This window comes from Scardinius erythrophthalmus (assembly GCF_964197995.2).
Source record: "Scardinius erythrophthalmus genome assembly, chromosome: 5".
Classification (NCBI taxonomy): domain Eukaryota; kingdom Metazoa; phylum Chordata; class Actinopteri; order Cypriniformes; family Leuciscidae; genus Scardinius; species Scardinius erythrophthalmus.
This window is the reverse complement of record NC_138225.1, coordinates 46,479,871-46,507,240: the sequence shown is the minus strand read 5'-3', so window position 1 is coordinate 46,507,240 and position 27,370 is coordinate 46,479,871. Positions and strand designations below refer to the sequence as shown.

The 27,370-nt window shown below is 36.1% G+C and overlaps 1 protein-coding gene across 2 annotated transcripts in view; it reads right to left on the bottom strand.

The window, feature by feature from the left end:
• Positions 1-69: 69 nt before the first annotated feature.
• Positions 70-27,370, bottom strand: part of rabep1 (rabaptin, RAB GTPase binding effector protein 1) — a 29,643-nt gene continuing 2,342 nt past the window's right edge. Inside the window, exons 3-18 of one of the 2 annotated variants that reach the window (XM_081364612.1) lie at positions 26,074-26,277; positions 23,709-23,869; positions 23,458-23,577; positions 22,876-23,011; positions 18,433-18,611; positions 17,718-17,828; positions 15,764-16,222; positions 14,213-14,317; positions 13,991-14,107; positions 13,280-13,378; positions 12,624-12,764; positions 9,239-9,428; positions 4,260-4,315; positions 3,249-3,347; positions 2,867-2,983; positions 70-1,270 (exon numbers count right to left, since the gene is read on the bottom strand). In XM_081364612.1, coding sequence (XP_081220738.1) covers positions 1,169-1,270; positions 2,867-2,983; positions 3,249-3,347; positions 4,260-4,315; positions 9,239-9,428; positions 12,624-12,764; positions 13,280-13,378; positions 13,991-14,107; positions 14,213-14,317; positions 15,764-16,222; positions 17,718-17,828; positions 18,433-18,611; positions 22,876-23,011; positions 23,458-23,577; positions 23,709-23,869; positions 26,074-26,277 — 2,396 coding nt within the window. In that variant the 3' untranslated portion in view covers positions 70-1,168. Of the gene's footprint in view, positions 1,271-2,866; positions 2,984-3,248; positions 3,348-4,259; positions 4,316-8,220; positions 8,437-9,238; positions 9,429-12,623; positions 12,765-13,279; positions 13,379-13,990; positions 14,108-14,212; positions 14,318-15,763; positions 16,223-17,717; positions 17,829-18,432; positions 18,612-22,875; positions 23,012-23,457; positions 23,578-23,708; positions 23,870-26,073; positions 26,278-27,370 lie in introns of those variants that run through there. The other variant, XM_081364613.1, reaches the window with a different exon arrangement.

Sequence of the window (27,370 nt, the reverse complement as noted above, 5' to 3'; positions counted from 1 at the left end):
TAACTCTCTAATCTGAACTAAAATACAATTGATTACCATTTAATTATTTTTATTATTATTAATAAAAAAAAAGAAAAAAACATGCCAAAAATCACATGGCACTTTTGGTCTTGTAAATAATAATGATAATTGTTTGCTAATTGTTCATACACACTTGTTTCCTGTAGTTGAGTTATATTGTCTCATATCCATTAAAAAAAAACAGCAGCCAGGAAATGACTTAAAACCATTAGCCCTTTCCATGTTCTTTTGATTTTGATTTAAACCATCCAAATATGCTGCTTTGAATATTTAAGGTCAACATGATCAACTTTGGTTCTATATGAAACGCAAGACATACACACATTATTGTACCGCTTAATGTGGTACACAAACCACAGGATTCGGTTTAAGACGCCACTTAGCCTGTGACAGTAAATCATTAGCATAGTGTGCTTTCATTAATACACAGACAGCAGAATGATGGGTAACCACCTTCTAAAACAGAGCTGTTGCCTTGTACTTGACGCAAATATCAAAAATCAGACCGAATGGAAACTGTAAATGTCATCAGATGTGTCTGCAATATCCTTCAGGAAGAAAGAAAACAGAAAAATAAGCAAAAGCATCAATCCGTTCCAACAAAAAGTCGCAGTGGCGTTAAGAAATGGTTGTCAAATTGTAAGGAAGTAAAAGATTTAGGGAATATGGAGGATCTCCTAAAGGCTGACGTTGAGGATAAACGATACGACAGAGCCAGTGAAATGATTGGCGGATGAGGAGAAAATCAAAGTCTCGTGTGTTAACTTAACTAACGCAATATACACATAATTTGTATACAAGTATGTACAAAACACTTCGGGAGCGTCTATTTCCTTCATAGGTCACTGCGTGCTAGTTCAGCAGACGGAAGAGAAGTAGAGCGGTGTCAGAAGAAAGACGGGAACTTTGGTGGGGTCTGGGAACGGGACGGTCACATTAGTTCTCATTTCCTGAACTGAGCTCCTCGTGGCATTGCGAGACACCTTGCTGTGCTCTTGAGAACGCATGTACAAGCTGGACAGATAGCAGTAGTAGGTCAGTATCAGTAGTGTTTCTCCGAGACCTGCAAGCTCTTCGGGCCGAACATCTGAGGTACAGGTGGAGTGTGTTTGCATGTGCACGATGGAGTCGCGAGGAGGAAGTGACATCATGTCTCGGGAAGCTGGCTGATGTCTGTAAAGTTGGTGTCGTTGAGAATGGCACGGATCCGCTCTAATGAGTCCGCTTGCCGAATGCGCTCCAGTTGCACCTGCAGGGGAACAAAAGCATTGTATGTGTGTGTGTGTGTGATGTGGTGTAACTACAGCGCTTACAATTACACAAACTGCCTTTCCATCCACTTTTATTAATACATTTTTTCCCAATTTAAAAATAAAAATGTACACTACAGTTTAAAACGTTTTATTAGTTGGATGAGGTCTAATCTGCTCATCGAGGCTGCATTTGTTTGATCAGAAATACAGTAAATGACACTGAAATATTATTACAGCTTCAAATAACTCTTTTCTGTTTGAATATATTTTAAAATGTAATTTATTCCTGTGATGGACAAGCTGAATTTTCAGCATCATTACTCCAGTTTTCAGTGTCACGTGATCCTTCAGAAATCATACTAATATGATGATTTGATGCTCAAGAAACATTTCTGATTATCAATTCTGAAAAGTTATGCTGCTTTTTTTGGAAACCATGATAAAATGTTTTTAGGATTCTTTGATAAATAGAAAGTTAATTAGAAATGTCTTTGTCACCTTTGTTCAAGTGAATGCTTCCTTGCTGAATAAAAATAGTAAACTCTACAAATACCTTACTGACTCAAAGTCGTGCATGAGTCGTGTAATTACATGAATCACGTTTCAAATTTCCAAACACACATTAAAAACGTTTAACATGTTTAAAATTTAAAAACTAAAAAAAAAACTAAATAAATTAATAAACCACTTTTGAATTGGACAAATGAATAGATAAAAACTATTTATCAATTTATTAATTAAATATGTATTTTACCAATTCCTCTTTGAAATCTAATCACATTGCCAACATGTTATATACTAATTTTGCGATATTGCATGAAAAATTCTGGAATTGATGGACAAAAATTGCACTAAAGAGGACTTTTTTTTTTAACTTATATATCAACTTATACTTTACTATTGTACTTTACATTTTCAACTTTCTTTAGTGTGTAATTTTGCAGTTTGGCCATGAAAAAGGTTTGAAAAGTTACAAGCGAGTCATTCTCTATATCAGTGCACACTGTTTCTGAACTCCCTGAAACACCTCGATTGTAGTCTTGAGTTTTCTTCCAGAAGTTGCGCTAGTAGTGGTCAGGCCGACCAATCAGAGCAAATTGTGCTTTTCAGAAGGAGGGGCTTCATAGAGACAGGAACTAAACAGAGCTGCGTTTCCCCAAAGTAGATTGTAGTGAACATTGGTGGCAAAGTTCTCACAATGCTTTTGGGAAACGCAGCCCGGAGCGTTACTCACAAACTGGGAAGAGAGGTGCGGCAACAATTTAAAATATGTAAAGGTGTTTTTTGAGCATGAAAACCTATTCTAGTAGACCCTAAAAACAAAATCAAGACTTTGTAAAAGAGCATAATATGGCCTCTTTAAAACATATACACCCACCTGAGGTGTTTTTATTTTATTATTTAGTAAGACAACGTACTTCACTATGAAGGAAACATTTACTGAAAGATATGCATCCATTTTTTGCCTCAAGCCATGTGATTAACTCACTAGGAGCAGAAAATATGTTACTTAACCAGTGTCTTAGCCTGCTGTGTGTGGAAACAGTGTTGTGCCTCTAGTACTCCGTGTTCTACTAGTGAAATGTGTTCACCTGAAGGGTCTGGGACAGCTTGACGAAATCTCTCTGGACCTGCTCGCTGACGTCCAGCTCCGTCTGAAGTCTCTGTGCCTTGTCTTTCTCTTCAAACGCCTGAGTCTCCAAAGCACTCTACAACACACACATTTCGACTTTATTCGGCTTATATTGATTAATACAAACATTCAGTCTTTGGTTTGATGCACATCCTGTTGTTACTTTGTTTGATGCAAATACTGTTGTTTGCATGGACTTTCTGAGAATCCTGCTTATCTGATGGGCGGATTCATCACATGCACAGGAAGCGCTGAGTAGACTATGAACTTTGCAATGAGTTTTTATGAGAAACATAACTCAAAACTCTGGCGGAGAGCAGTGGTCATATAAGATTTCACACCTTGCTGCCGAGGGCATCTTTCAACTGTTCCTCCAGACTGTTCTTCAGGCCCTGGACGTTCTCCAGCATCTGTCTCTTCTCTGCCAAGCTGCTCTCCAGCTGTTGTAAAGATCAACAGGCAGTCAACAAGTACAGAAGCAACACAACAGACACTCGATCTGCTTCAGTCCAAAAGTTTATTACTAAAACTTGTTTAGGTCGCATTTAAAAGTTGTATTTGTTAGTTGGTGCACTGTGAACCAGAATGAACAAACAATGAACAACTGTATGTTTATTAACTAACATTAACAAAGATTAATAAATACTGTAACAAATGTATTGCTAATTGTTAATTCATGGTAAGAAATTAGACCTTACTGTAAAGTGTTACCAAAATAAATAAAACCAGAAATAAATAAATTAAAATTAACTAAAAATTATATATTTTTTAAACTAATAAAACGACAAAAGCACACAAAAATTACTAAAAGTGTATCTAAATTTTAAATAAAATATAAAAATTAAAGCCAATTCAAAATATTAATAATACTACAAATAAAACTGGCCCCCAATTCTGGTTAAAATGATGCACAAAAAAAAACAAAAAAAAACTAAAGCCAAGTCAAAATATTAATAAAAATAAAATAACAAATAAAATAAAACTGGCCCCCAATTCTGGTTAATATTATGCAAAGAAAGAAAAACAACAACAAAATCCCATTCTTATTATTGCAACAAAGAGCCAATCATTTTTTGGTATAATAAAAATGTATACAAATAAATAAATGAAATTATAATATTGTTAGAAAAATGCTAATATTATGCATAAATACCACAGAGTTTAAATAATATCAATTATTTCATTTATTAATATTATTTATTATTACTTAATACATTGAGAATTTGGGGGGGAATTTTCCCTTTTGATTTTGGGATCAATTATATCTTGGACATGACATGATCTTGACCGGTTTTGTGACATTCAAGCCCAAAGACTAAAAATCATTAGTATGCCTTGAACTTCTGCCCTACCTGTTCCTTCTCACTCTTTACTCGTTCCAGTTCCGTTTTCAAGCTGGAAAAAGATGCTATAGGATGGAAGAAAGACAATAACAGAAAAGAAACAGTGTCACATGCTGTTGCTGTGTTTTGTATTAGTCAGACACATGTAGTCAATGCATGGCCAGTAGGGGTGGTGAAAAAAATCGATTATTGATTAATCGCGAGTATGTTATGGACGAGTATGAATCGATTATCAAATTTTCAAAAATCGATTTTTTATAAAAAATAAAATAAAATAAAAAATCCACTCTGCGTGCATTTAGAGCATGTTATGTTATGAGAGGCGAATCACAACTACTTCAGAAAACCCAGCACAGTATAGGAACTACCAGGCAGTGACGTATGTGTACGCTGAAATAAAAAGTATTTCACCTCAGAAAAACGGACGTTCCTGTCCTGTCAGCCGTTATACTGTACTCGTAGCGCACACTCTTCAATTGCACGCGCAAATGCGGAGGGGCGCGCCGTGTATCGCTTCACTGTATAGTGCAAAGTGCAAAGGAAACTACGAGCATGCAACGTTGTTACGTTGTAAATTAGTAAGTCATGAAATAAAAGTAAAATACCAATAAATCACGTTACTGGTACGTCGTGTGTTAGCTGAGAAGGATTTGCATGCAGGCATGATTTTCATTCTATTCACCAGGAGCAGTTTCCATGTTTCATTAACAGTTCTTGTTAGTATTGTGTATTCACCATGGTAACTGTCGTTTCAATATTAACGCCAAAATGCCACTTTATTTTCACTTTGTGTTATTTTTTAGATTTGTAAAATACTGTGGTGGCTCATACCAACATTGTATTAAAAGCTAGTTTGGTTCAACTTGATGAGTCACAACACAATGTGATGTATTCATTTCTGTGTTCTACAGAACATAAGCTACATACAAATAATTCTGAAGTTATAACTACACGACACAGAAAGTGCTTTGAGTTGTTACTCAATAAAAGAGTTAAGTAATTCAGCAGCTGACTTTTTTTAATACTGCAATCACTTAGTGTATTTTTGTTTACTGTTGTGAACTGGAAAATCAATAATCGCTAATCGAAAATCGTTAATAATCGAAAATCGACTGTAATCGAATCGGGACTTCAATAATCGTAATCGAATCGAATCGGGAAATCAGACAGATTAACCACCCCTAATGGCCAGTTCTCCTATGACAAGGCGAGCGTTCTCCTCAGTAACAAGAGGAAGTATTTGCTCAAAGATCCGTGTGTTAGCGCTGCCTGAGCCAGCAGGAAAATTGAAAAACTGTGACTTGTCAATGAATTAGGCATGACTCTTAAATTACAAATACTACATCTCAAGCATGGCGTACTGTATTCTGCACTGTGTCACGAGCAGTAATAAGCTTGTCACTGAACAGTGCCAATACAACATTTTTCAGTAGCAAAAACAGCTGAGATACTGTTTCAATACAATGTAGCATTTCCAAGTACTTTAAGTAACAAAGCACTACAACACCATGTTTAAAAAGACAAGAACAGCTGAGTGAGTTGAGGTAACAAATGTCCTCACTCTCTTAAGTTCTGTTGAATTGAACTTGTAATGAAAAAATATTTATAATAATAAATAAATAAATAAATATTTTTGTAAAAATTACTACATCTTTGCATAGGAAGTTGCTGCACTGCATTTTCTTCTAGACAAATATTTAGTAAAATACTGTCATTCATTCCCATGTCTTTTACTTAAACACTGTATAGTAGACAAGTGCCGATATACGGTGATACGATATATCACGATAATGAACATGCACAATATTGTTCTTGTGGGCACTGTAAAACACTGTGTACAATTTCTTATTATGAATTATTTCGATTGTTTTGCTGTTTGCTGCGTCTATGTAAACAACAACACGGATGAGAAGCATGGTGGAAGGAGTGAAGGAGATGTGCTGAATGAAAATGCACATTCACTCTCTGACAGTAGATGGCGCTGATGAAACAGCAGAAATACAGCCGTTACCCCGGTAACCCCCGTAAAAAACGCATCTGTGCTACTTTCTGTTTCTGAACAGTAATGTTTCAAACACTCATTCAGGTGTTTGTATTTGCAATACTCTGATTTCACGCAGCCGCCATTTTGAAATCCAAAGTGAGGCTCCGGTGGGAAGAACCCCGGAAGTAAAGATAAAGAACAATGCCTTGGACTACCATCCTGAAGCTGCTGCCGCGATTTACACTATTGGATGTTAAAGTCCGCGTGAACCGGAAGTTGCAAACGACTTTTCTCCAGTGTTGTGACGTATTTCCCAGTGAAACGGAATATTGAACAGAGGGCAGGGTTTTACTCTAGCGCTCCTCCTCTTCATCTCTGCTCATAGCAGACTAACAGTTTGAGGGGAGTGGTTAAGCGTTTCCCAAACCAAGCCGTCAAACATACGTCATCAGGGAAGGTCCTCCAATGCAGAGGGGAGGGGCATTTTCAGATTTAGATTAAAGATTACGAAGCCAAAATTTTTTTTTGTGTGGATTGATTTGCATGGATGAATTGTTCACCACAAAACGATCAATTTAGGCAAACAAAGTAAATATGGACAATTTTGATTTCATGTGGACTTTAATACCCAATATAGGATATATATTGTTCATTCCTGCTTCTTTTTTTACTTGCTGATTTATTATTTATAAATGAATTTCACTGTAGTTTTAGAATTGACACAACATCATTAAACACAAAAATACGCCATCGCATTCACTACTCTCCAGTGATTAAAGGCGACACTTCGGGTTTTCTTCCCACCGGAGCCTCGCTTTCGATTTCAAAATAACGGCTGTGTGAAATCAGCGTATGGTGTTCATTACTTTATTTTATACTTACAGGTTATTTATTTTCAAACTTAAACATTTTTACATTTTAATCTGGACTAAAACATATCCTAGCCTAGATATTGTTTGAAAATATTCTGACGTTAACATTAGTTAATTTATTAGTTATTAGTAATTTAATTCAATACCGTGATAAAACCTTCATCAATTATTATTATTATTATTATTATCATTATTATATGAAAATTTAATACCGTCACATGCCTACTGTATATAAATTAGAGTGTTTTCAAGTTGTTTTTAGTGTAAATTCTAACCCTAATTTAAATAAATTATAACTAATTTAAATATCCAAGAAATATTTTAAGAAAAATACTGCTAAATCAAAAAGGGGGGAAAAAACATCAAAATTACTAAAAATGAATTTTTAAATTACAGTACATCACCAAATGATCTTGTTCTGATGGATACATTTATATCCCACCATAACCTGTTTCACTTGGAAATGTGGCACATTATGGAAGTAAAATACTACTGCTCAAAAGTTTGGGGTTAGTCAGAAAAATTAAATTTTTTCAAATAAATGCTGTTCTTTTGAACTTCCAATGAATCCTGAAAAAAATATCAGTGTCCACAAAATATTAAGCAACTGTTTTCAACATTAATAATAATAAGAAATGTTTCTTGCGCAGCAAATAAGCATATTAAAATGATTTCTGAACGATCATGTGACACTAAAGATTCACTTTGGCATCACAGGAATAAGTGACAGTTTAAAATACATAAAAATATAAAACGGTTATTTTAAATTGTAATATTTCCACAATATTACTGTTTCTACTGTATTTATTCATTTAAAAAAAATCCTGCCAATCTCAAACTTTTGAATGGTACTGTATGTTGCCGGTACTGTATGCTTCATGTGGACTTCACCCTTAACCTGACTCAATTACTTACTTGTCTGACTTGACCATAAATAAACTGCTTTACATCCTAAGCAACTTGACAAGAGTTTCAGAGTAGCTTCCACAGCAGAGAAATTGATGCAAGTATGCAGATAACATTTCAAACGCACATAGAAGTGTTCTATCAAGTTATGCACATTTGTAAGAGCACGACCACATTCAAGTTTAATTTCTCTTCCAAATGCAGAGACTAACCCAAGATCACATGAAGTTACATTTGTATTAGTACAGCACACTACACAGCTAAATTAACTAGTATGAAGTGATAAGGATGTGACTGAGCACACACACACACAGTGCTGATGGGTTTAGGGGTGTGTGTTAGGATGGCATCGGTGGTTCCACTATAGACAGACACGACCTAAACAAACACACAGTCAGGCAAAGATTCATACCTTCCAGGATGTCTGAACAAGTCACCAATGCAGGGAGAAGTGGAGGAGAAAAAGACAGTATTGAAATGCAAAACATGAGAGGTAAATAAGTAGATAAATGGAGTTTCACAACCCTTCAATGATTTTAATCAGTTATTGGAAGCTAAACAAAAGGATGGAGGAGTAATTTCCTTTAAAAAGAGAATTTGGATTTAGTAACATTTTTCCAAACCGCTAAAAGCCTCAAATTTCAAAGCCTTAAATGTAAGCCAGCGAAAGCCTTCAGTGCTGTTTAATCATTCAAGTTAAGGGTGGGCGCAATGAACAATTTTGTTGTTTTTTTAAGTTATTTGATATCACGGTAGTTGTACATTTCATACTTATTTTGGCTTGAAATTCAAATTGTAAAGTACATAACTATATACTGTATATACACATACATGTACATATATATACATATACATGTACATACATGTACATATATACATAGGTCAGGCCAGTCAACTTCCTCCCCACCAAACTTGTTTTGTGCACTGGGGAACAGTCATGCAGGAATAGAAAAGGTCCTTCCCCAAACTATTTACACAAAGTTGGAAGCATAGCATTGTCCAAAATGTCTTGGTATGCTGAGGCACTAAGACTTGAATCCATCGAGCTCTTCAGAACGACCCATTTTTTTCACAAAATGTTTCTAAATGCAGACTGCATGGCAGGTGCGATTGGTCCAATTGAAACACTTGATTTCCCAATACTTTTGCTCATATACACAATTATAGCGCCCAGACGTAAGATTTCTATGACTACACAACTCAACTGACATGTCCAGTCCACTCACCGATCTCTTCTTTACAGCCCTCTATCTCCAGCTGTAGTGTGTCCTCTAGGTTTTCTTTCAGGCACTGCTCTGCCTGAATCTGCTCCTTCAGGAACAGAATTTCAGCCTTCAGCTTCTCCTCCAAATGCTCCGTCGCTGTGCTTGCAGAAACAATGTCTTCCCTGTACTGCAACACCAGCTTCTGAAGTTCCTGTGTGGAAAAATTACATTAAAAAAAGACTCTATAATGTTGTGTACTGGATAAGCGTTTGAGTAACCCTTATTTAAAAAAATAGTTGGCACTGACAAAACAACTTTTTTACATAACTTTCTAAGATTTTATTATTCATTTTCCAGATTTTTTTCCCATCATTTAAGGTTTTATTATTATTTTCTCTATTTTTCATTTAAGATATTATTAGGGCTGCCCCCTAAAAGTCAACTAGAAAAGGCTTGGTTGACCAAAATTTTATTAGTCGTTAGTCGCATTCACATAAAAAAAATCCACAGGAAGTGGCGAATTCACGCATTGTGTGCTATTATTAGCCGCATATCTGTGTTTGTGTGAAGAGCGTGCTTACCGCTTGAGCACGTCACAAAAATGAACCAAAACTCAGTGTGCTTAATTCAGTATTCGTGGGCCGTATATGTCTTCTTGCACTTGAACGGACATATTCACACAAAATTGCCAAAATGCCCAACTTGGCGAGTATCCTAGTAAACATAGTCGGTTATGCCTTAAAGGAACACTCCACCGTTTTTTGAAATAGGGCTTATTCACTTTCTTTCCTACATTTAGATAGGTGGGCAAATGCATTTTTGTCTCAGTGCATGCATTGTTTTCAGGGTACCCCCAGGATCCTCCAACTTAAATTCAAGGCTTTTTAATACCATTTCAAATGAAATTCAATGCCAACTTCGTACCAATTCTGACAGAAGTATGAGGGGAAAATGTCAAATCTGTATACATTTTAAACCCTAAAAAATAATTATGTACAAGTAGACTACTTGAATTAAATAATACATTTTATTTAAATTATCAGTCATATAAAATACATACGCAGCAGCGTTGTAGCGCACGTGTGTAGGCCAATGTTAATTTTGGCAGCCATTTTTGATTTAGTCTTACTCTTCATCTTCAGACGAAAATGCTTATTGGTCTTAGTCACATTTGAGTCATTCTGCCTTTCATAGTTTTAGTTGACGAAATGTGTTTGCATTTTTTGTCAACTTTTAGTCATTACTTTTAGTCAAACTGCAGTTACTTTAATTTTGGTAGCTATTTTATATGTAGTCTTTAGACAGAAAATGTCATAATTATTCTCTCTAGGCCAATTCGATTAAGCTTATGAGAAATTAAAATTAAGCTAACAGGCTGTATTGACACTGCACTCTTTAGCAGTAGCACTTGTGCAATTCTACATATCCCTTTTCCTTAGTTCTCCAATTTTTTTAGAGTGCCGTACTTAGGGTACTCTTCCACTTAGACTGCAGTCACATCTTTCCATTAAGGGACAATATTTGCCCCATTTAATCGATTTTTCCATTTCATTTTTCACCTTTATAATACCTTTAAAATATAAATAATGCTTTAAATAAAACAACGTTCAATAAATATTCAACGTTAAAAAACGTTTAATATTAATAAAAATATGATATTAAAATCGCCAGTAGGTGGCGGTAACTCATTGTCTTTGTCAAAGCCACAGATTTTGTTGCAAAATAGAGAAATAAGCCTGACAATACTGTTTAAAATGTAGTACATCACTTAATGTTACTTTTTTTTTTTTTTTTTACTGTTTATTGCATAAAATCAATATCACATTTGAAATCGTGTGGATATCGGGAAACATTGCATTCTTGCTCGCATAATGATCAACATTAAAAACACTGCTGTATATCAGCCTGCATTTTGATCGCAGATTTAGTCGCGCAAGCGGCTCATGACAGATCTTCTCAAATGAAGATTGCTGAACTCCAGCTTGTCTGTGTTTTCAGATCATCCGCGCTTCTTCAACAATGTAGAGAGAGCGCGCGTGGATGGCTGTGGCCAGATACTACTGAAAAGACCGGGTAGAAAACATGTTCTTTTAACAGAAAAGCTCTGATTAGTAACCATAGTAACGGGTGCGCACGCTTTCGCGCGTTCTTTATTGACGTGGAGCGCGAGGTGCACTCAACGTTACGCGACTAATTTTTAGTTAGTCTACATTAGTAACAGTTAATTTTGTTACGGTATGAATTTAATCATAGAAAAGGCACAAAAAAAAAAAAAAAACGAAATCCAAGACTTTGTATACCAAATTCAAGGCTTTTAAGGCCTTAATTTGAGATTATCAAATTTAAGACTTTTTCAATGCTTTTAAGACCCCGCGGGTACCCTGGTTTTAGTTTGACAGGGTCGGCGCTAGCTTAGCTTAGCATAATGAATGGAATCCTTTGTTGCCAGCTAGCATGTCCTGAGTAAAAGTGATATAAAAAAAAAAAAAAACCCACCTAATTACTTCTTGTGGCCTGCGTATTCACAACAAGTACAAATAGTGATGCAGATTAACACTAGGCGATTTCCTAGGCAGATATTGACTTATATATTAAGGACTATATTAGGGGGAAGCACAGGCGGAGCACTGCTACTTGGGCGTGATATCTCTGCGCCCAAGTAGCAGTGCTTCGCCTGTGCTTCCCCCTAATATAGTCCCAAGTCAATATCTGCCTAGGAAATCGCCTAGTGTTAATCTGCATCGCTATTTGTACCTGTTGTGAATACGCAGGCCACAAGAAGTAATTAGGTGGTGTTGTTTTTTTATATCACTTTTACTCAGGACATGCTAGCTGGCAACAAAGGATTCCATTCATTATGCTAAGCTAAGCTAGCGCCGACCCTGTCAAACTAAAACAATGCATGCACTGAGACAAAAATGCATTTGCCCACCTATCTAAATGTAGGAAAGAAAGTGAATAAGCCCTATTTCAAAAAACGGTGGAGTGTTCCTTTAGGTGAACGTAAACAGTTGAGAAATAAAACTAAAGTTTAACAGTATATTGGATTCGTGCAGTCTGTCTTAAAGTGACAGCAGTCTAATATACTGCTGCGGTCTGTGTCATTAATGTTAATCAAACAACAAAAGTTAAAGAAAAAAAATGATTAAATAATTTTACATTTTAATTTTTTTTGTAACTTTTAAGGATTATTCTATATTTAATTTATACAGTCAGTGAAGAATATTCAGTGTTATTTTACGTTTGATTACTTTCTTCAATTATGTACCTGAAAACCTGTTAGACCAACCTGAAAAGTAGTTTATTTCATGCGAAAAAAATTCTATTGTATTTATTTGTGTTGTATTTATGCAATATGTAATATTGTATTTATTAACCCTGGCAACTCTCACATGTGCTGTAGTACCTGTACTGTGGTCGGCATGTGAAAGTCCTCTTGCTGCTGCAGCGTCATGTGAAGTCTGTGTTTACCCTGAAGACTCTCATTATCTTTCTGCAGTCTGTTCAGCTCTTCAGTCACCTGCTCCCTGGACTGTAGCAGCACAGCCTGGATACACACACATACCACTTAACCTACAAAACCCACTGCAAGCCACAAATGTTTTCTAAAGCATATATCCATTTAAAGTGGAAAACGATCCATTATAAAAGAGGATTTTCAAAGAAAACTGCCAATGAAAATATCAATGTGACCCTGAGAGATTCACCACGCATTCCTCAGGTAATAAATAACCGACAGAACCCTTTCCAGGGCGATTTATTTCAGGGATCATGTCACACCAGAATAAAGTTTATCACTTTAATAGTGCAACTTCAGATTTCAACCAGATGTGCCTCAAGCAAGCGCAGAGACCATTAACATATTGCAGTCAATAGTGAATGCCAAAAGACACTTTAGAGCATTAGTACATGAAGACATTGAAAATGGGTCTAGATCTATACAGAGAGGTTCTACATTAGATGTTTTCCTATGGAAAAAACTAAACATATGCTCTCTCAAGTCCTCAAGCAAAGCGAGTGAATGTTTTTGTGTAGTGTGTAAGTGAGTGTATTTGGTCATACCATCTGTTCCTGGGTGTTCCTCTTGGCCTGGCTGAAGGCCTGTTGGAGAGCGTTTACGAGAGACTCAGACTCCTGAACCTTCTGCTTCAACTCTAAGATCTGTGAGCCAGACAAATGAAAATTACTGAAGTCGTTTGACTTGGAAGAACGGTAACATTCAGAGCAGTCTGTGCATTCTTCCCATTTAAACACTGGCTTTGTTTAAAACAGTAGAACGCAAAGCCATATTGCCTTAGTACACTAGTGTTAAAAAAGGGTTGATAAGAGTTTTCTTTTAAAAAAAAATCTTATGCTCACCAAGGCTGCATTCATTTGAACACAAATACGATTTTAAATAAAAGTTTTCCATTTTAATACGTTTTATAAATGTGCTGGCAAAGCTGAATTTTCAGCATCATTACTCCAGTCTTCAGGGTCACATGATCCTTCAGAAATCATTCTAATATGCTGCTCAACAAATATTTCTTATTAATCTTCATGTTTGAAACATTTGCATTGCTTAATATTTGTTGTCGTCAATCGCGACACTTTTTTCAGGTTTCTTTAAAGAATAAATGCAGTTCTTTTGAACTTTCTATCTTTTTGATGTGAGGAACCATATTAAAGATGTAACATTACAGCAGTTTCCTCACTCTATATGATGGTCCAATTAGTACATGCCCTGTCAATGGGTTTGCGCTTCACTAAATCCATCAGAGAGATCAGCTTTACCTTGGCAGTAGTTTCCTCATTGGCCTGTTTGATAGAGTCCTCTAACTCCTGCCTCTCATTCATCGTCCGTTCCAGCTGATCGTTCGCCTGCCGCAACATGACCTGAAGCTTTTTAACCTGAGGGCAGAGGAAGTTCACGTGTAATAATTACTACAGATAATCCGTTTGAATGATTGCAATAGGGGTCCTGTACGTCATTTTAAATGGCACAAAAAGTCAAACCTGTTCTCTTGTCTCGGCCTCTTGTCCCTGTATGACCTGCAGCTGTTTCTCATAATTAGAGCACATATCACATCGGCGCCCCAACTTCCTTCCAGCGTTCTTCAACTGAGGTGAAACCACACCAAAAACAAACATAAAATGTGTTATGAAAGGTTGGCATATTTGCTGATCCATTAAAAACAATCGCATGCTACATTGTCACGTGAACTTGTTACACTGCATGTTTAATTCAGCAAGCAGTGTCGGCTTATCCTCTCACACTTTATCACCTAAAGTTCACAAATCTTCATCACACTGATTCAAACAAGTAGCTAACTTCTGAGCTTGTGAAATTTAACAACTTACAAGAACCAGCTCAAGAGTCATTTGTCATTTGATTTGAACTATACTACTGGTTGTGCTTTGTTTCTGATTCACCAAAAATAACCAGCTCGAAAGATTCATATGTTTATGAAATGAATGCCCTGTCCAAAAAATACCCACACTTACAGTCTTTTCCACTTGAGAGCGTGTGCACGTGACAGGAAGTGCGTGCGCAAGACTGTCCCACGTCTTAAAAATGTCAAGTGCAGTGCCCTTAATATGCACTAAACCCACACTATTGAGGCTAAGCATATCCCATCATGCATTGTTCGGCGACTTATGTGCCCCGAAATCGCGAGATGTTCAGGATAACATTCCACTGTAAGTTAAATTAATTAGATATTACATATACCCTACTCATCCTTAAACCAATAAAATGTGCAACACTTTGTTTTACTACTAAATTATGTGCAATTTGTACAACATTTGCAACTGCTTTTTATCGCTTAGCCTAATTAGAAGCACCACAATTTCAAAAGTTACATAGTGACTACTAAACAGACATTTAGAAGTTTATTTTAAAAAGCAAAGTATTGAAAATAAAAATAAAGCTCTGTAAACATTATAAGTGTGTCCCATCGGGTCATCAAAAGTTCTACACACACACTTGCCATCTTCACGCCTACTTGAACACTTGGGCCAAATACAGAAAATGCGTCATGCAAGTAGACAAGTGGTCAAGTGAAAAGACCGCAAATGTGGGTTTTTTGGACAGGGCAGAACTACACTGGTTGGGTTGGACTTCTGATTCACTAAAAATAACTCAAAACAGTAATTTGTTGGTGAACTAAACTACCCACATACTGCTTGCGCTTTGTTTCTGATTCACCACAAAGGACCAGCCAAAAAGGGTCATTTGTGTGTGCTTTGTTTCTGATTCACTAAAAATAACTAGTTTAAAAGAGTGTAGGTTTCTGATGGCTATATAAAAATAAATCATAAGTAATACAAGTAGGTCCTACATAATTTCAAAAGAACTGGTATACTGCACACAGTATAAATACTGTGTAATTCAAAAATATTACAAGCAATATAGATGTTTTTTGTAAACAACCTTGAGTCTTCTTTTAGATCACAACAAATTTTCACTAACAAGGCTTCTGTACATAGAGTTCAAACTAGACAGCTCAGCCATCGAATATGAAGAAATAAAACAAAAACAGCAATTCAAAGCATTTACTATCTGACCTCTTGCTGCAGCAGATTCCACTCGCTCTCGCTGACCATTCGGTAGCCAGTCGGAGGCAGGTAAGCCGTATCGGCCATGTGAGAGATGCTGGACAGGAGTGATGCGGTCTCCTCCTGCTCTGGGGTCATGGCCTTAATGGCCTTCTCCTGGTCCTTGGTGAGGAGAAAGTGTCCCGGCTGGAGGGATGATATGGAGGAGGTGTCCATGCTGTCAAACCCCACACAGTCTGCCCCCACTAGAGGACCAAAGTCTGACTCGTCCAGCTGGCTGGCGGACTTGGCCTTGTTGTTGTGTCCGCCAAGACCGTGAGGCTGTAAGGTCCCTCCTGAAGAACCCAGACTGTCTGTGGACTGAACCCTCCGAAGCCCGTCTTTATAAGGGTCAGAGCCGTCTGGGCGGCCCGGGGTGTCTGCGTCCAGAGAGTGCAAAGAGCTGTGGATACTGTGGCTGAGGTGGGACTGAGATCAAAAAGAGAAAGAGAAAACAAGATGCCCTGACTCAACTGTGCTGAAAGATGCTTTAACAAGTTGGGATAAAGAACTTGTTACCGTTCATAGTAGTGATGCACTAAAAGTTTGGTGACTGAGAACGAATTTGAAAACGAAAAAGTTTTGGAAGGCCGAAATCATTAACAGAATTGGTGGCATTTAATTGATGCTTCTCCGATGGCACGTTTTGCCTGTGTCAGAGTCTATTTTGTGCACACAAGCTATAATAGGTAGATAATAGGACACTAGTGCTGTCGACAATATCATTTTCTCAATTCAATCTTCATTTTAGTCAACTTTTTCAGATATTACCTTTCATGTAATGTTATATATGGCTGTTTGTGAATGTAAAAGGTCTAAGATCAAAGTGCACAATAAAAGCAGTTGCTGTCTCCCAAAGAAAGAACCGGTTCAGAAACGAACTGCCTAAAACGAGTCATCAGTAATTCCAGTCTTACTTCCTGCACAAACCTACTTAAGTTTGTTCCTCTACTTTAATCCTCAAACACTGCAGTTGAAGCTAAAGCCTGGAAGTTTAGTTTGTGTTGTTGACATGTTGAGAAGACACTATCGCGGTTACGTTCACATGACATTGCTGTGCTACCACTGTCGCGAAAGTTTATCATTTGCATGCGTTTTTAAACATTGCTGTTTAAAAAGAAGTTTTTTCAACCGTTGATGCACAATAAGCAGCGAAAGAGAACTTATATCATTATATACTGGCGCTGTCTGAGACGCGCTCACATAAGCCTCTGCAAGAGCGCATGAGTAACAAACTGAGTTATTTTTGCCGCCTAATTGGGCTTGAAAGGTTAAATACACATACTTATGTGTCAAAATGCCTGTTTTCAAGTATCCTCTTAAGCACTGTTGTTCATGTCTTAAGTGAACATAAACAGTTGAGAAAGAAAACACATGTGAATGAATATACTGGATCCGTGCATTGGGTCTTAAAGTGACAGAAGCCTAATATCCCTGCTGTTGTCTATTTCATTAATGTTAACAAAAGAGAAAATCTCTCACTGCTCTTGATTGAATCACTTTGGTAACTTCAATAAGAATAAATGTATATTTGCACAATGAAGACTATGCAGTGTTTTCTATATATTTAATTACTTTATATAATTATAGTTATATTATATAATAGTATTTCTTATTTCTAGTGCTTTAAGTTTTTCAGGTAGGTCTATTAAATTTGCTCTATTATAGTTTGTTTTCCTCTATGCTTGTCATTTGTTTCTTTGATCCCTGTTTACTAGTCTTCAGTAAGCTTGAGATCCAGTCATGAAATCATACCATACATACACAGTATACACACACACAAAACAGTATTTTAGCAATAACTGTAATCAGAGCGGTAAAGTTGTCCCTTACATAATTACAGTAACTACAGTGTTACCTTTAAATGAATTAAAGGCACTTTTAGTTCTAGCTTTAGTGAGGTTTACAGAAGTGACATGGATACCTCTTCTATAGAGAGTCCGAGCAGAGAGTCCTCCACTGCGTCTGTGTGCTCCATCCCATCATCCTCACTTGCCTCTTTAGCCTGACTCAATCGCTCTTTCTCATCCTCCTCCTGGTAAAATGTATAAATGTTGGCATAAATGTCAGAATAACACTGAACTATCCAGATGCAACACAATATAGCACCAAGATAAATCCCCTCACTTTACATTTTGGATGGTTCACCCAAGTAAATGTCATAATTTACTCAAGCGTAATTTGGTTTTAAATGTGTAGGCAGTGACAGAACACAAAAGAAGATATTTTAAAGAATGCTGGGGTCCAAAAACACCAAGGCCACCATTGATTTTCAATGTACGGGGCGGAAAAAAAAACACTTTCAAAATATTCTAAAACAAAAAAAATGAGTAAATGGTGAAAATCTTCATTTATCCTTAAAAAAAAAAAAAAAAAAAAAAGTTTTTCATTTCTGCTGAGTAGTTCTGCCTACTATGAAATATCTACAATCCCACCGACCTAAGTTAAACATCAAATATGTTCTGCTTGTCAGAACTGTTGCTTCATGTAGCATTTTTTGGTTTTAGTGAGACCAGAAAAATTCCTCATGCATGCTTCTATACTTCACTTGAGAATTGCTTTGAGTCTACGTTTATAATAACTTGATTTAATTAATGCTTCCAGTTCATAAAAAAAAAACAGAAAAGAAAAAAAGGTACCTGGTCCCTCTTCTTGATCTCCTCCACCTGCCGCAGCTGCTCGGAGGACAGCACGCTCTCAATGCGCTGCATGTCTTGCATCAGAAGCCGCTGTGACTCCAGGAACTGATCATTGGCGCGCTGCCAAGTGTGTTTCAGCTGATTGTGCTGCTGCCGCTCCAACTCCAGCAGGTGAACCACTGAGAGAAACCAATTCAATCAGCTGAAATCAACTGACTTGCTACTAAATATATAAAGCCCTCTGACCTGTCAGTACAAGCATTTTACTTGCATTTGTGAGTGAAAATTACTGTGTGTATTGTTACAGCAATTTTTTCACGCCTGTGCGAGTGACATCTGACTAAAATAAAACACCATCTGCACAAACTCATGCATCTATCCTTACAGTGTATAAATTACATTTCACACTGTGATGAACAGAAGTTGAATACCATATAAGTCAACAAAGAGAGTGTGCAAACGTTTACTGGCATGTAGAAGAGCATTCACACAGGATGCTTCATATCCCTGTTTTCAGAGCAAATAACACCAGGAATGATGAATTTTATTTTACTTAATTTTTTTTAGAATGATGCATTTTATAGACAGCGTGTCTTGTTAAAAAGTTCAACTCTTAAAAAACAAGTTGTTTTGAACAAACTTAGTGTATTATATAAAGCACTATACTTTAACGTCATATTAGGAGGCGCATACAAGATAGTGCTTGCTAATAACTAAATCAAAGCTATGAAGTGTTATGACTATATAGATAGTACCAATTACAAATTTGGGGACAGCAAGAATTTACGTTATGACAAAAAGAGTAATTGCGTGAAATATCATTACAATTTATAATAACTGTTTTCTATTGTAATATATTTTAAAATGTAAATTATTCCTTTGGTGGCAAAACTGACTTTTTTGAAGTCTTCAGTCAGTCACATGATTCTTCTTAAATCATTCTAACAAGCTGATTTGTTGCTCAAGAAACATTTCTTATTATTAGCAATGTTGAAAGCTGTTGTGATGCATAATTTTTTTTGACTTTACTGTCACTACTGATCAATTTATTACGTTAATGTGTGCTTGCTGAATAAAATAGGTAATTTCTTTTTAAAAAATTATGTAATATTATGTTAAAAAAAATCTTACTAAATTTTTGAAAGGTAGTGTTTAGTCACCTTTCAGGTTAACTAAAATAATAGAAGAAAAAAAAATAATAATAATAAAACAATAAAAGGAATAAAACAAGAAGAGAATAATGACTTAGTTCTCTTTTGCGGATTATTAAGTTTGAATAGTCAAAATTCGAAGTAAAAATGCACGTCCTGGCGAGTATTCACGTAAACACAGTCGGGTATGTCTTTATTGGACATAAACCGCTTTTAAAAAGAAATCCTATGGGTTCCAATGTATTGGCTACGTGCAGGTCATAAAGGGCCGGACCAGCAGCATAATATTCTGTGGGATTAATGTTAATCCAACAAAATTGGAAAAAGAAAATAGACAATCACCCAATGCTTGACTGAATAAATGTGATCTATTTATTAAGAACCAGTCTATAGTTAATTTATAGAGTGAAGACTTTATTTTTTCAGCTACAGTACGTCTAGCATTCAAAAAAGAAATTAAGCACTGTTTATTTTATTTGTCTCATAGTATTTGTTATATTGTTTGTAATTTTCTTTTTTGCTTATTTTTAATAACAAAGATAAAATCTAATTAATTATCAATACTGTAATTATAAAATGACATTTAAAAAATATGAAATGACTCATATATGGAAATATGATTTTGGTCATCCCAACCTGTTCAGAATTGTGAAAGGTTAGCGAATGTTAGCATGATTGATAATAATGTCAATGTTGCAAACATCTCTGTAAGGACGCACACACTGGCATGTAATTATTATTATTTTATTTAATAAAGGAGAGGGAATGGTCAAAAAGCAGGACAGGAACATCATGCTGGTCAAGTGAGTTTTAAGGGTTTTTTTTTAATAAAATTTATAAAACAATGAATTGTAAGTTCTGACATATTTTTCTATTTTTTTTGGTGTTTTAGTTTTTTTTTTCGTGGTATGGATTCAGTATCAGTATCAAGGTATTTTTGTCTGGTATCGTATCAAAGTCATAATTTTGGTATTGTGACAACACTAGTATGATCTTCATTCTATTCATCAGGATAAGTGTCCATGTTTTATTAACAGTCCATTCATATTGTGTATTTACCATGGCAACTGTAGTTCCTGTAAACTTACCCCAAAATATATTTTTTTTTTTTCTATATTTTTGATGACTGTGGTGGCTTATACCAACTTAACTTTATTTAAACTAGTTTAGTTCCTAAAAATTTGGGTCACGGCTTAAATGACCATGGGAAAATATGGGCGCCATGGCTAAACCAGTTGAGAACCACTGTTATATCTCAAGTATAATTTATACCTGTGTACAAGTAAGTAAATCGGTTGCACTTTATTTTACAGTATGTGCACTTTCAATGTACTTACAATGTACCTGCTACAAAAGCAGTGTTGTATAAAGTACTAGAAAGCAATACTTGAGTAAAAGTACAAGTATCGTACTAGAAAAAGACTTTGGTAGAAGTGAAAGTTACCTTTTAGAATATTACTTAAGTAAAAGTCTTAAAGTATCTGATATATACTGTACTTAAGTATCAAAAGTAATTTTCTGATATTTAATGTACTTAAGTAATTGAAGTAAAAGTAAAAGTTTTTTTTTTTTTTTGGTTATGCGTTGAATTCAGCGATCACGGAAATGCGAAAAACTGGAGGGACTGTGTAGCCTGTACTGTAGGACATTTGTTTTATCGTTTATTTCCCACTGCATGTACCTTTAGCTGTAAAAAAAAATTGCATCACAATAAGTGTATTGTGATTGTCACTAACATTTTTGTAATTAAACTGAATTTTATTAGGTTTAGTGACATGTTACAATGTTTAGATGGTACAATTTCTGGTAAGCTACGCTTTTTTATTATTTCAATTCAATTGTGATTTGATTTAATATTGACTCATTTGTATAAATATTAGGTAGGCTACACAAGATAGGCGTTAATTTTTCTCAAAAAAACAAACAAACAATAAAAACAACTCACCTAATGCTGTAAACATACAGAGAGCCCTATCAGCTGGTAGTAGGCTATTATTTAAGGTTAAAAATAATTAAATATAATGCGTTTTTTATTATTATAATAAAACCTTTAATGATATAAGTAAAAATATAATAAATATATAATATAGAACACATATTTAGCAAAATACTCTCTAAATAGCTATTTTTTTTCTTGCCAACTGTGCTATAGGCTAGCCTATGTTTATTAAATGGCTTTCCTGAGGTAAATGTGACATAATTGTCCTTCAGCTATGTTATTGACCTCTTCACGCTGATGAAAAACACTTATTGATCGATATTATGTATGAGGAATATACATTTCGGTAAGTTGTCATAAAGTAACTTGCTTTTATCTAGTCTGTCGGTCTCCGTGTCCTCTTTGCTTCGCGATTTTTCTGTGCGTGAGAAAATGCATGTGTGGCATGAGAGCGTGTGAAAAATGTCAATTGCGTGTGTCTCACGGAGAATGCGTGAGAGTTGGCAGCTCTGGTTAAACGTGTTCCAGGTGCTCGTGCTTCCATGGCGGTTTCAGTTGTGCTTCCTCCTCCTTTGGCATGGCAACAAACAAGCATTACGCTGAAATAGAGCGCGCGCCGTGCGGAGTGTGCGTACTGCAATCTAGGAGCAGTGATTCGCCAAACCTCCCTTATTGTAGTTGCACACATTTCTTCCGATTTTATTTTGTAGTAACGAGTAACGAAGATGCTTAGTGGAAATATAGCGGAGTAAAAGTATACATTTTATCTAGGAAATGTAGTGGAGTAAAAGTGAAAGTTGACATAAATTTAAATAACGAAGTAAAGTACAGATACGTGAAATTTCTACTTAAGTACAGTAACGAAGTATTTGTACTCCGTTACATTACAACACTGTACAAAAGTACAGAGTAATTTATACCTGTGTACAAGTAAGTAAATCGGTTGCACTTTATTTTACAGTATGTGCACTTTCAATGTACTTACAATGTACCTGCTACAAAAGTACAGAGTAGTGTAAGGTAACTACAGGGGTTAAGTTAAGTTTTAGGGGTAGATTCAGGGTTAGAACCTAGTGTCATTACTACAATAAGAACATAGTATGTTCATGCGAAACAGGACTGTGAAATAAAGTGCTACCAGTAAATCAATCAATTCGATTGGGCCCCTAAATATTTGGCGGTGCACTTTGGGGTCATAATAGCGCCTAAACCAAAATGTAAATAGAGACTGTACAAAGCACGATGCAACCTACATGAAATGACCAACCAATCAAGCAAAATAAGAAGAAAGTGTAGAATTACAAAAACTTTTCAGAAATGTTTGCGTATAAAAAAAGGATTTTGTTCGCATACCTTCATGGAGTTCTTTCCGAAGTTTCTCTGCATCCTCTTGAAGGACAGATTTCTGGGTGTTGAGGACAGCAACATACATCTCTAAGTCTGTACGGCATGATTTCTCAGCCTCCAGGACGTGATTGAGCTCCTTCACCTGGGAAATAACCAAGCACATGTTTCATGTGTATTTGTATTTCATGTGTATCATGTATTTTTCATGATGAAAAGTAAAAGCACCCATTAACAGAAGCATAATCTTTACATTTCAGTGTCATAAACATTTTATGTTTGGAAATAAACTGGCAGACTTCAGATCTACAACCTTTCGACTTTACGGACACTGGCTCATTGACTTCCGCCAACTTTTACAAGACTCGACTGATTTATTAATCATTCCTGAGGCCAAAACAACATCCTCACATAGTCATAATCATAACTAAAGGCTGTAATGCAGATGCAACCTTGACTTATTTGGCCAGGTGTGAATTTGCCTATTCATGAGGTCATGGCATAACCACATTAAAGGAATGTGTCACGTCTAATAATAAATGTGAACAAAACAGTCTGGCTCTCAGTTCCACTTTTCTATGCACGTCTAACCTTGGCAGCCTCAAGTTCCTTAACTCGATCTTCTGAGCTTGACAGTTTGGCCTTCAGAGCTGCGATCTCGCTCTCCATTGGCATCACCACTGAACGTAACTTCTCTGCGTCCTCCTGAGCCTAGATTGATACAAACCCAAGCTTGATTAACAGACCAACATAATGCAAACACTAGCTTTGAGTCACGATTCCTAAGACAAAAAAAAAAAAAAAAAAAACAGAAAGTAGACATATTAAAAAGCAAACCAGACCTTTTTCATCTCGTTCTCTAAATTCTCCTCCTCCTGTCCCTCAGTAAGACGGCGGCGTAGCTCTGCCACCTCTCGCTCCATCCCATCGCGGTACTGTGTCCACTGAGCACGGTCCTGCTCCAACTTCTGCTGGAACTGCAACTTAAATTCCCGCTCTGCATCTGAACACGCACGCCAAGATAAGGATGTATGCATCAAAACCATGTTCACAGCAGATCTTGCTAATCCTTCCTGGTCCAAATATAGTTTACTTATGACGTTTATGATTTAACAAGAATCTGAACCCACAGAGGCACTGCAGCTTTCTGTCTGCACTTCTCTCTCTACAAATCATGTGTCTCTTGAATGTTCATTTATTGAAGGGGTCATATGAGGCTTTTTAATATTTTCCTTTAGTGTGTAATGGATCTGTTTGTGCATGTACAAGATCTGCAAAGTTACAAAGCTCAGTCTCCCAGAAAGGGATTTATTCAATCACAGAACACTCATCCAGACCTGCCTAAAATGCCTTGATCGAAGTCCAGATATTACTTCCGCTATGCCCGTCCAAAGGCAAACGCAAAGAAAGAGGATTAGGCTTCAGTGAATTGCGGAGACGTTGTGTAATTGCAAAAGCAAAACCGCTTTCTTTGGCCGTCCAAAAATGGAAGAAAATAGGAATCAGTGGTTAAGATTTATTTATAACGCTGTTCCTGAGCAGTTCAACACAAAAGTTAACTTGTGTAAAGCACATTTCACTGAAAACAGTTGAACATGGGAGAGTACAACGCCAGCTTTACACTTAATTTTTGCCACCTCAGGAGTTAAAATTTATTACAGTGAAGATGACAAATTAAACCTATAACATCATATCTGAAAGTTACAAAACTTTCAAAAAAAAAATTCCACTGTGAATTGTTCTGCACTGTCATTCTTTAGTCATGCCTGATCATCCTTATTTTAAGAATCTGACAATGGCTCGAACTGATGCGGTAAAACTGACAACATTATTAACTGTGTGGTTATATTTGCTTTAGAAGCCTATTATGGCAAAGGGCGCTACATTTCAGAAACACGCTTCATGTGTTAGGCCAATCACAACACACTGGGTGAGCTGGCCAATCAGAGCACTCTGAGGCTTTATAGTAATCAGCGCATTTCAGACAGACTGGGAATAGAGGAGCTGTAATAATGTACAGTATAAGCATTAAAGCATGATCCATTACACCCAATAAATAAAACAAAAAAGAACTTTTAAAATATCATCAGATGACCCCTTTAAGTATATTGGCTAACATTAAACATTTTACTGGAGATTGAAAGGTATGTTTTGCAGTTCTTAAATAGCAGGTTATACAAGCACATAACAAAAAAAAAAAAACATATGTTTAACAAATACACACACTGCTGGAAAAAAGTTTGGGTCAGTGAGATTTTTTTTTATCTTTTTTGAAAGAGGTCTAAACCAAGGCTGCATTTATTTGAACAAAAACACAGTAAAAACTGTAATATTGTGAACAAAGCTGAATTTTCAGCATCATTACTCCAGTCTTCAGTCACATGATCCTTCAGAAATCATTCTCATATGCTGATTTGCTGCTCGAGGAACAATTCTTATTTACTGTTGAAAACAGCTGTGCTGCGGTTTTTGTGGAACCAGTGATGCATTATTTTCAAGGTTCTTTGATTAGAAGGTTTAAAAGCAGGGTTATTATCTTCAACTAAAACTATTACATTTAATTGAAGTAAAGCTGAAATAAAATATAAATATTAGATAAAACACCAAAAACAAAATAAAGTGAAAAAAAATAAATTTAAATGTCTTGGCAACTAATTGAAATAAACACTAAAATGACTAACTGGAACTAACTAAAAATAAAACCAAAAGAAAAGGAAAATAAATTAAACCAAAATAGTAATATTAAAAATAATTTTACAAAAAAAAAAAAAATCACATGATAAAATTACTAAATAAATGAAAATTAAAATAAAAAATAAAACCCAATTCAAAATAATAATAAAAAATACACTAGTATACAAATAATACAAAAATAACTGTTTAAAAGAGCAGCATATGTTTCATAAATAAATCTATTGTAACATTATATATGTCTTTACTTTCTCTTGATAGATTTAATGTGTCTGCTGAATAAAAGCATTTAATAAAAAAAACACATTGGTAAAAATAACACACAATACAATTATGCTATTTAACATTTTGCATTGTGCTTGCAAAAGTTATTTCACTTTTCATTATTCCTCAAAGCCACATTAGTATCATAAAGCAGTTTAGTCAACTTCAGGGTAGTGATGAATGATTTAGTTATCGTTTCAAATAGCAGAAATAGCACAATAAATAAATGGTTCTGAGTATCTTTATCTTTACCTTTCATAATAGCCTGCAGTGAGGCCACCTCCTCCTGCCATTGCTGCTTGACCTGGTCGATGGCTTCCTGCTTCGTGCTCTCAGAGACGGTGGCCACCGCTTTAATGGTCTCCATCTCTGCTCTAGCCTCGGCCAGCTGGTCCTGCATCTGGCTCACCTCTGCCTGGGCCTTCTCCAGTATAGCAGTCTGCTTCTTCAGCTCCTCTGAGAGATTTACAGGACAAGCACAACGGTTTATGTAGAGGAACCAACAGGTTCAGTTCTGTAAGGCCTCCTGCATTTGTTTCACTCCTGCACTGTGTCCTAAATATATGATCTTTATCTAACTTAACTGGACCCTGTTTCGACCTATATTTATTGCTGTTCCTCTTGTGATCTGATCACCTGACACATTTATACCAGGTGTAAAAGGAGCCTTGTGTTCAGATCCCTGGTAACATTGTTTGAAATGTTTGAAACTTATCTGGTTTAGTACTTTCGTCCTGCCCCAGAACAGATCAACGTTGAAATGATGAAACACTGATCTATGACAGCTGAACTGTTTGCTAGCTGTTCAGTCTGTGTGCATCCAGGCGCAATGGGTAATGGATTTGGTTACTGTACATGTCTATAGAAAAGGTAAGAACTGGTTTGAGAAAAAGTCAGCGAGTGTAAAACCCACATGTTTTTTTTTTTCTTTAAAAGGGGCAGTAAGCGATTTCTGAGAAACATTGTTGAAAGTTTTCCTTGTCGTTCGCTCATCATCTACGCTTTATTTTTCGCAAAGCTTTATTTTTATTCGCTTCTGCTATGATAAAGAGATATCTACTCTTGCACTGCATTTTGGGGGCGGAGCAATGAAGGGAGGGGTGTGTTTGTTTGGGTTGATTTCAAATATCAACAGTGTTCAACAATGATTCTAAGGCCTCGTTTACACTGTCAGTGAAATGTGACCCAATTCTGATTTTTTGCTCATATGTGACACAGATCCGATGTGTTCTATGACAGTGTAAACAGGAAAAAAAACGCATGGATATTTCGAAATCGGTTTCAGGCCTCGTTCATATGTGGAAATAAATCAGATATGTGCCAATGTGACTGTCATGCAAACAGGCAGATCGAATTTTCTGAGGCATTAGATTATGTATCCGCAGTTTAACGACGAGGGAAACAGTAATGTGGACACATGTTGACACAACATATTAAAGGTTGGCTTGCTCATCCTAAAATTTCAGACCCACTGCTCCTCGTTAAAGCCCGCCACGATCTCATGAAAGTGCGTATCTATAGCACAAATTTTATTTCTTGTGCCATTTAC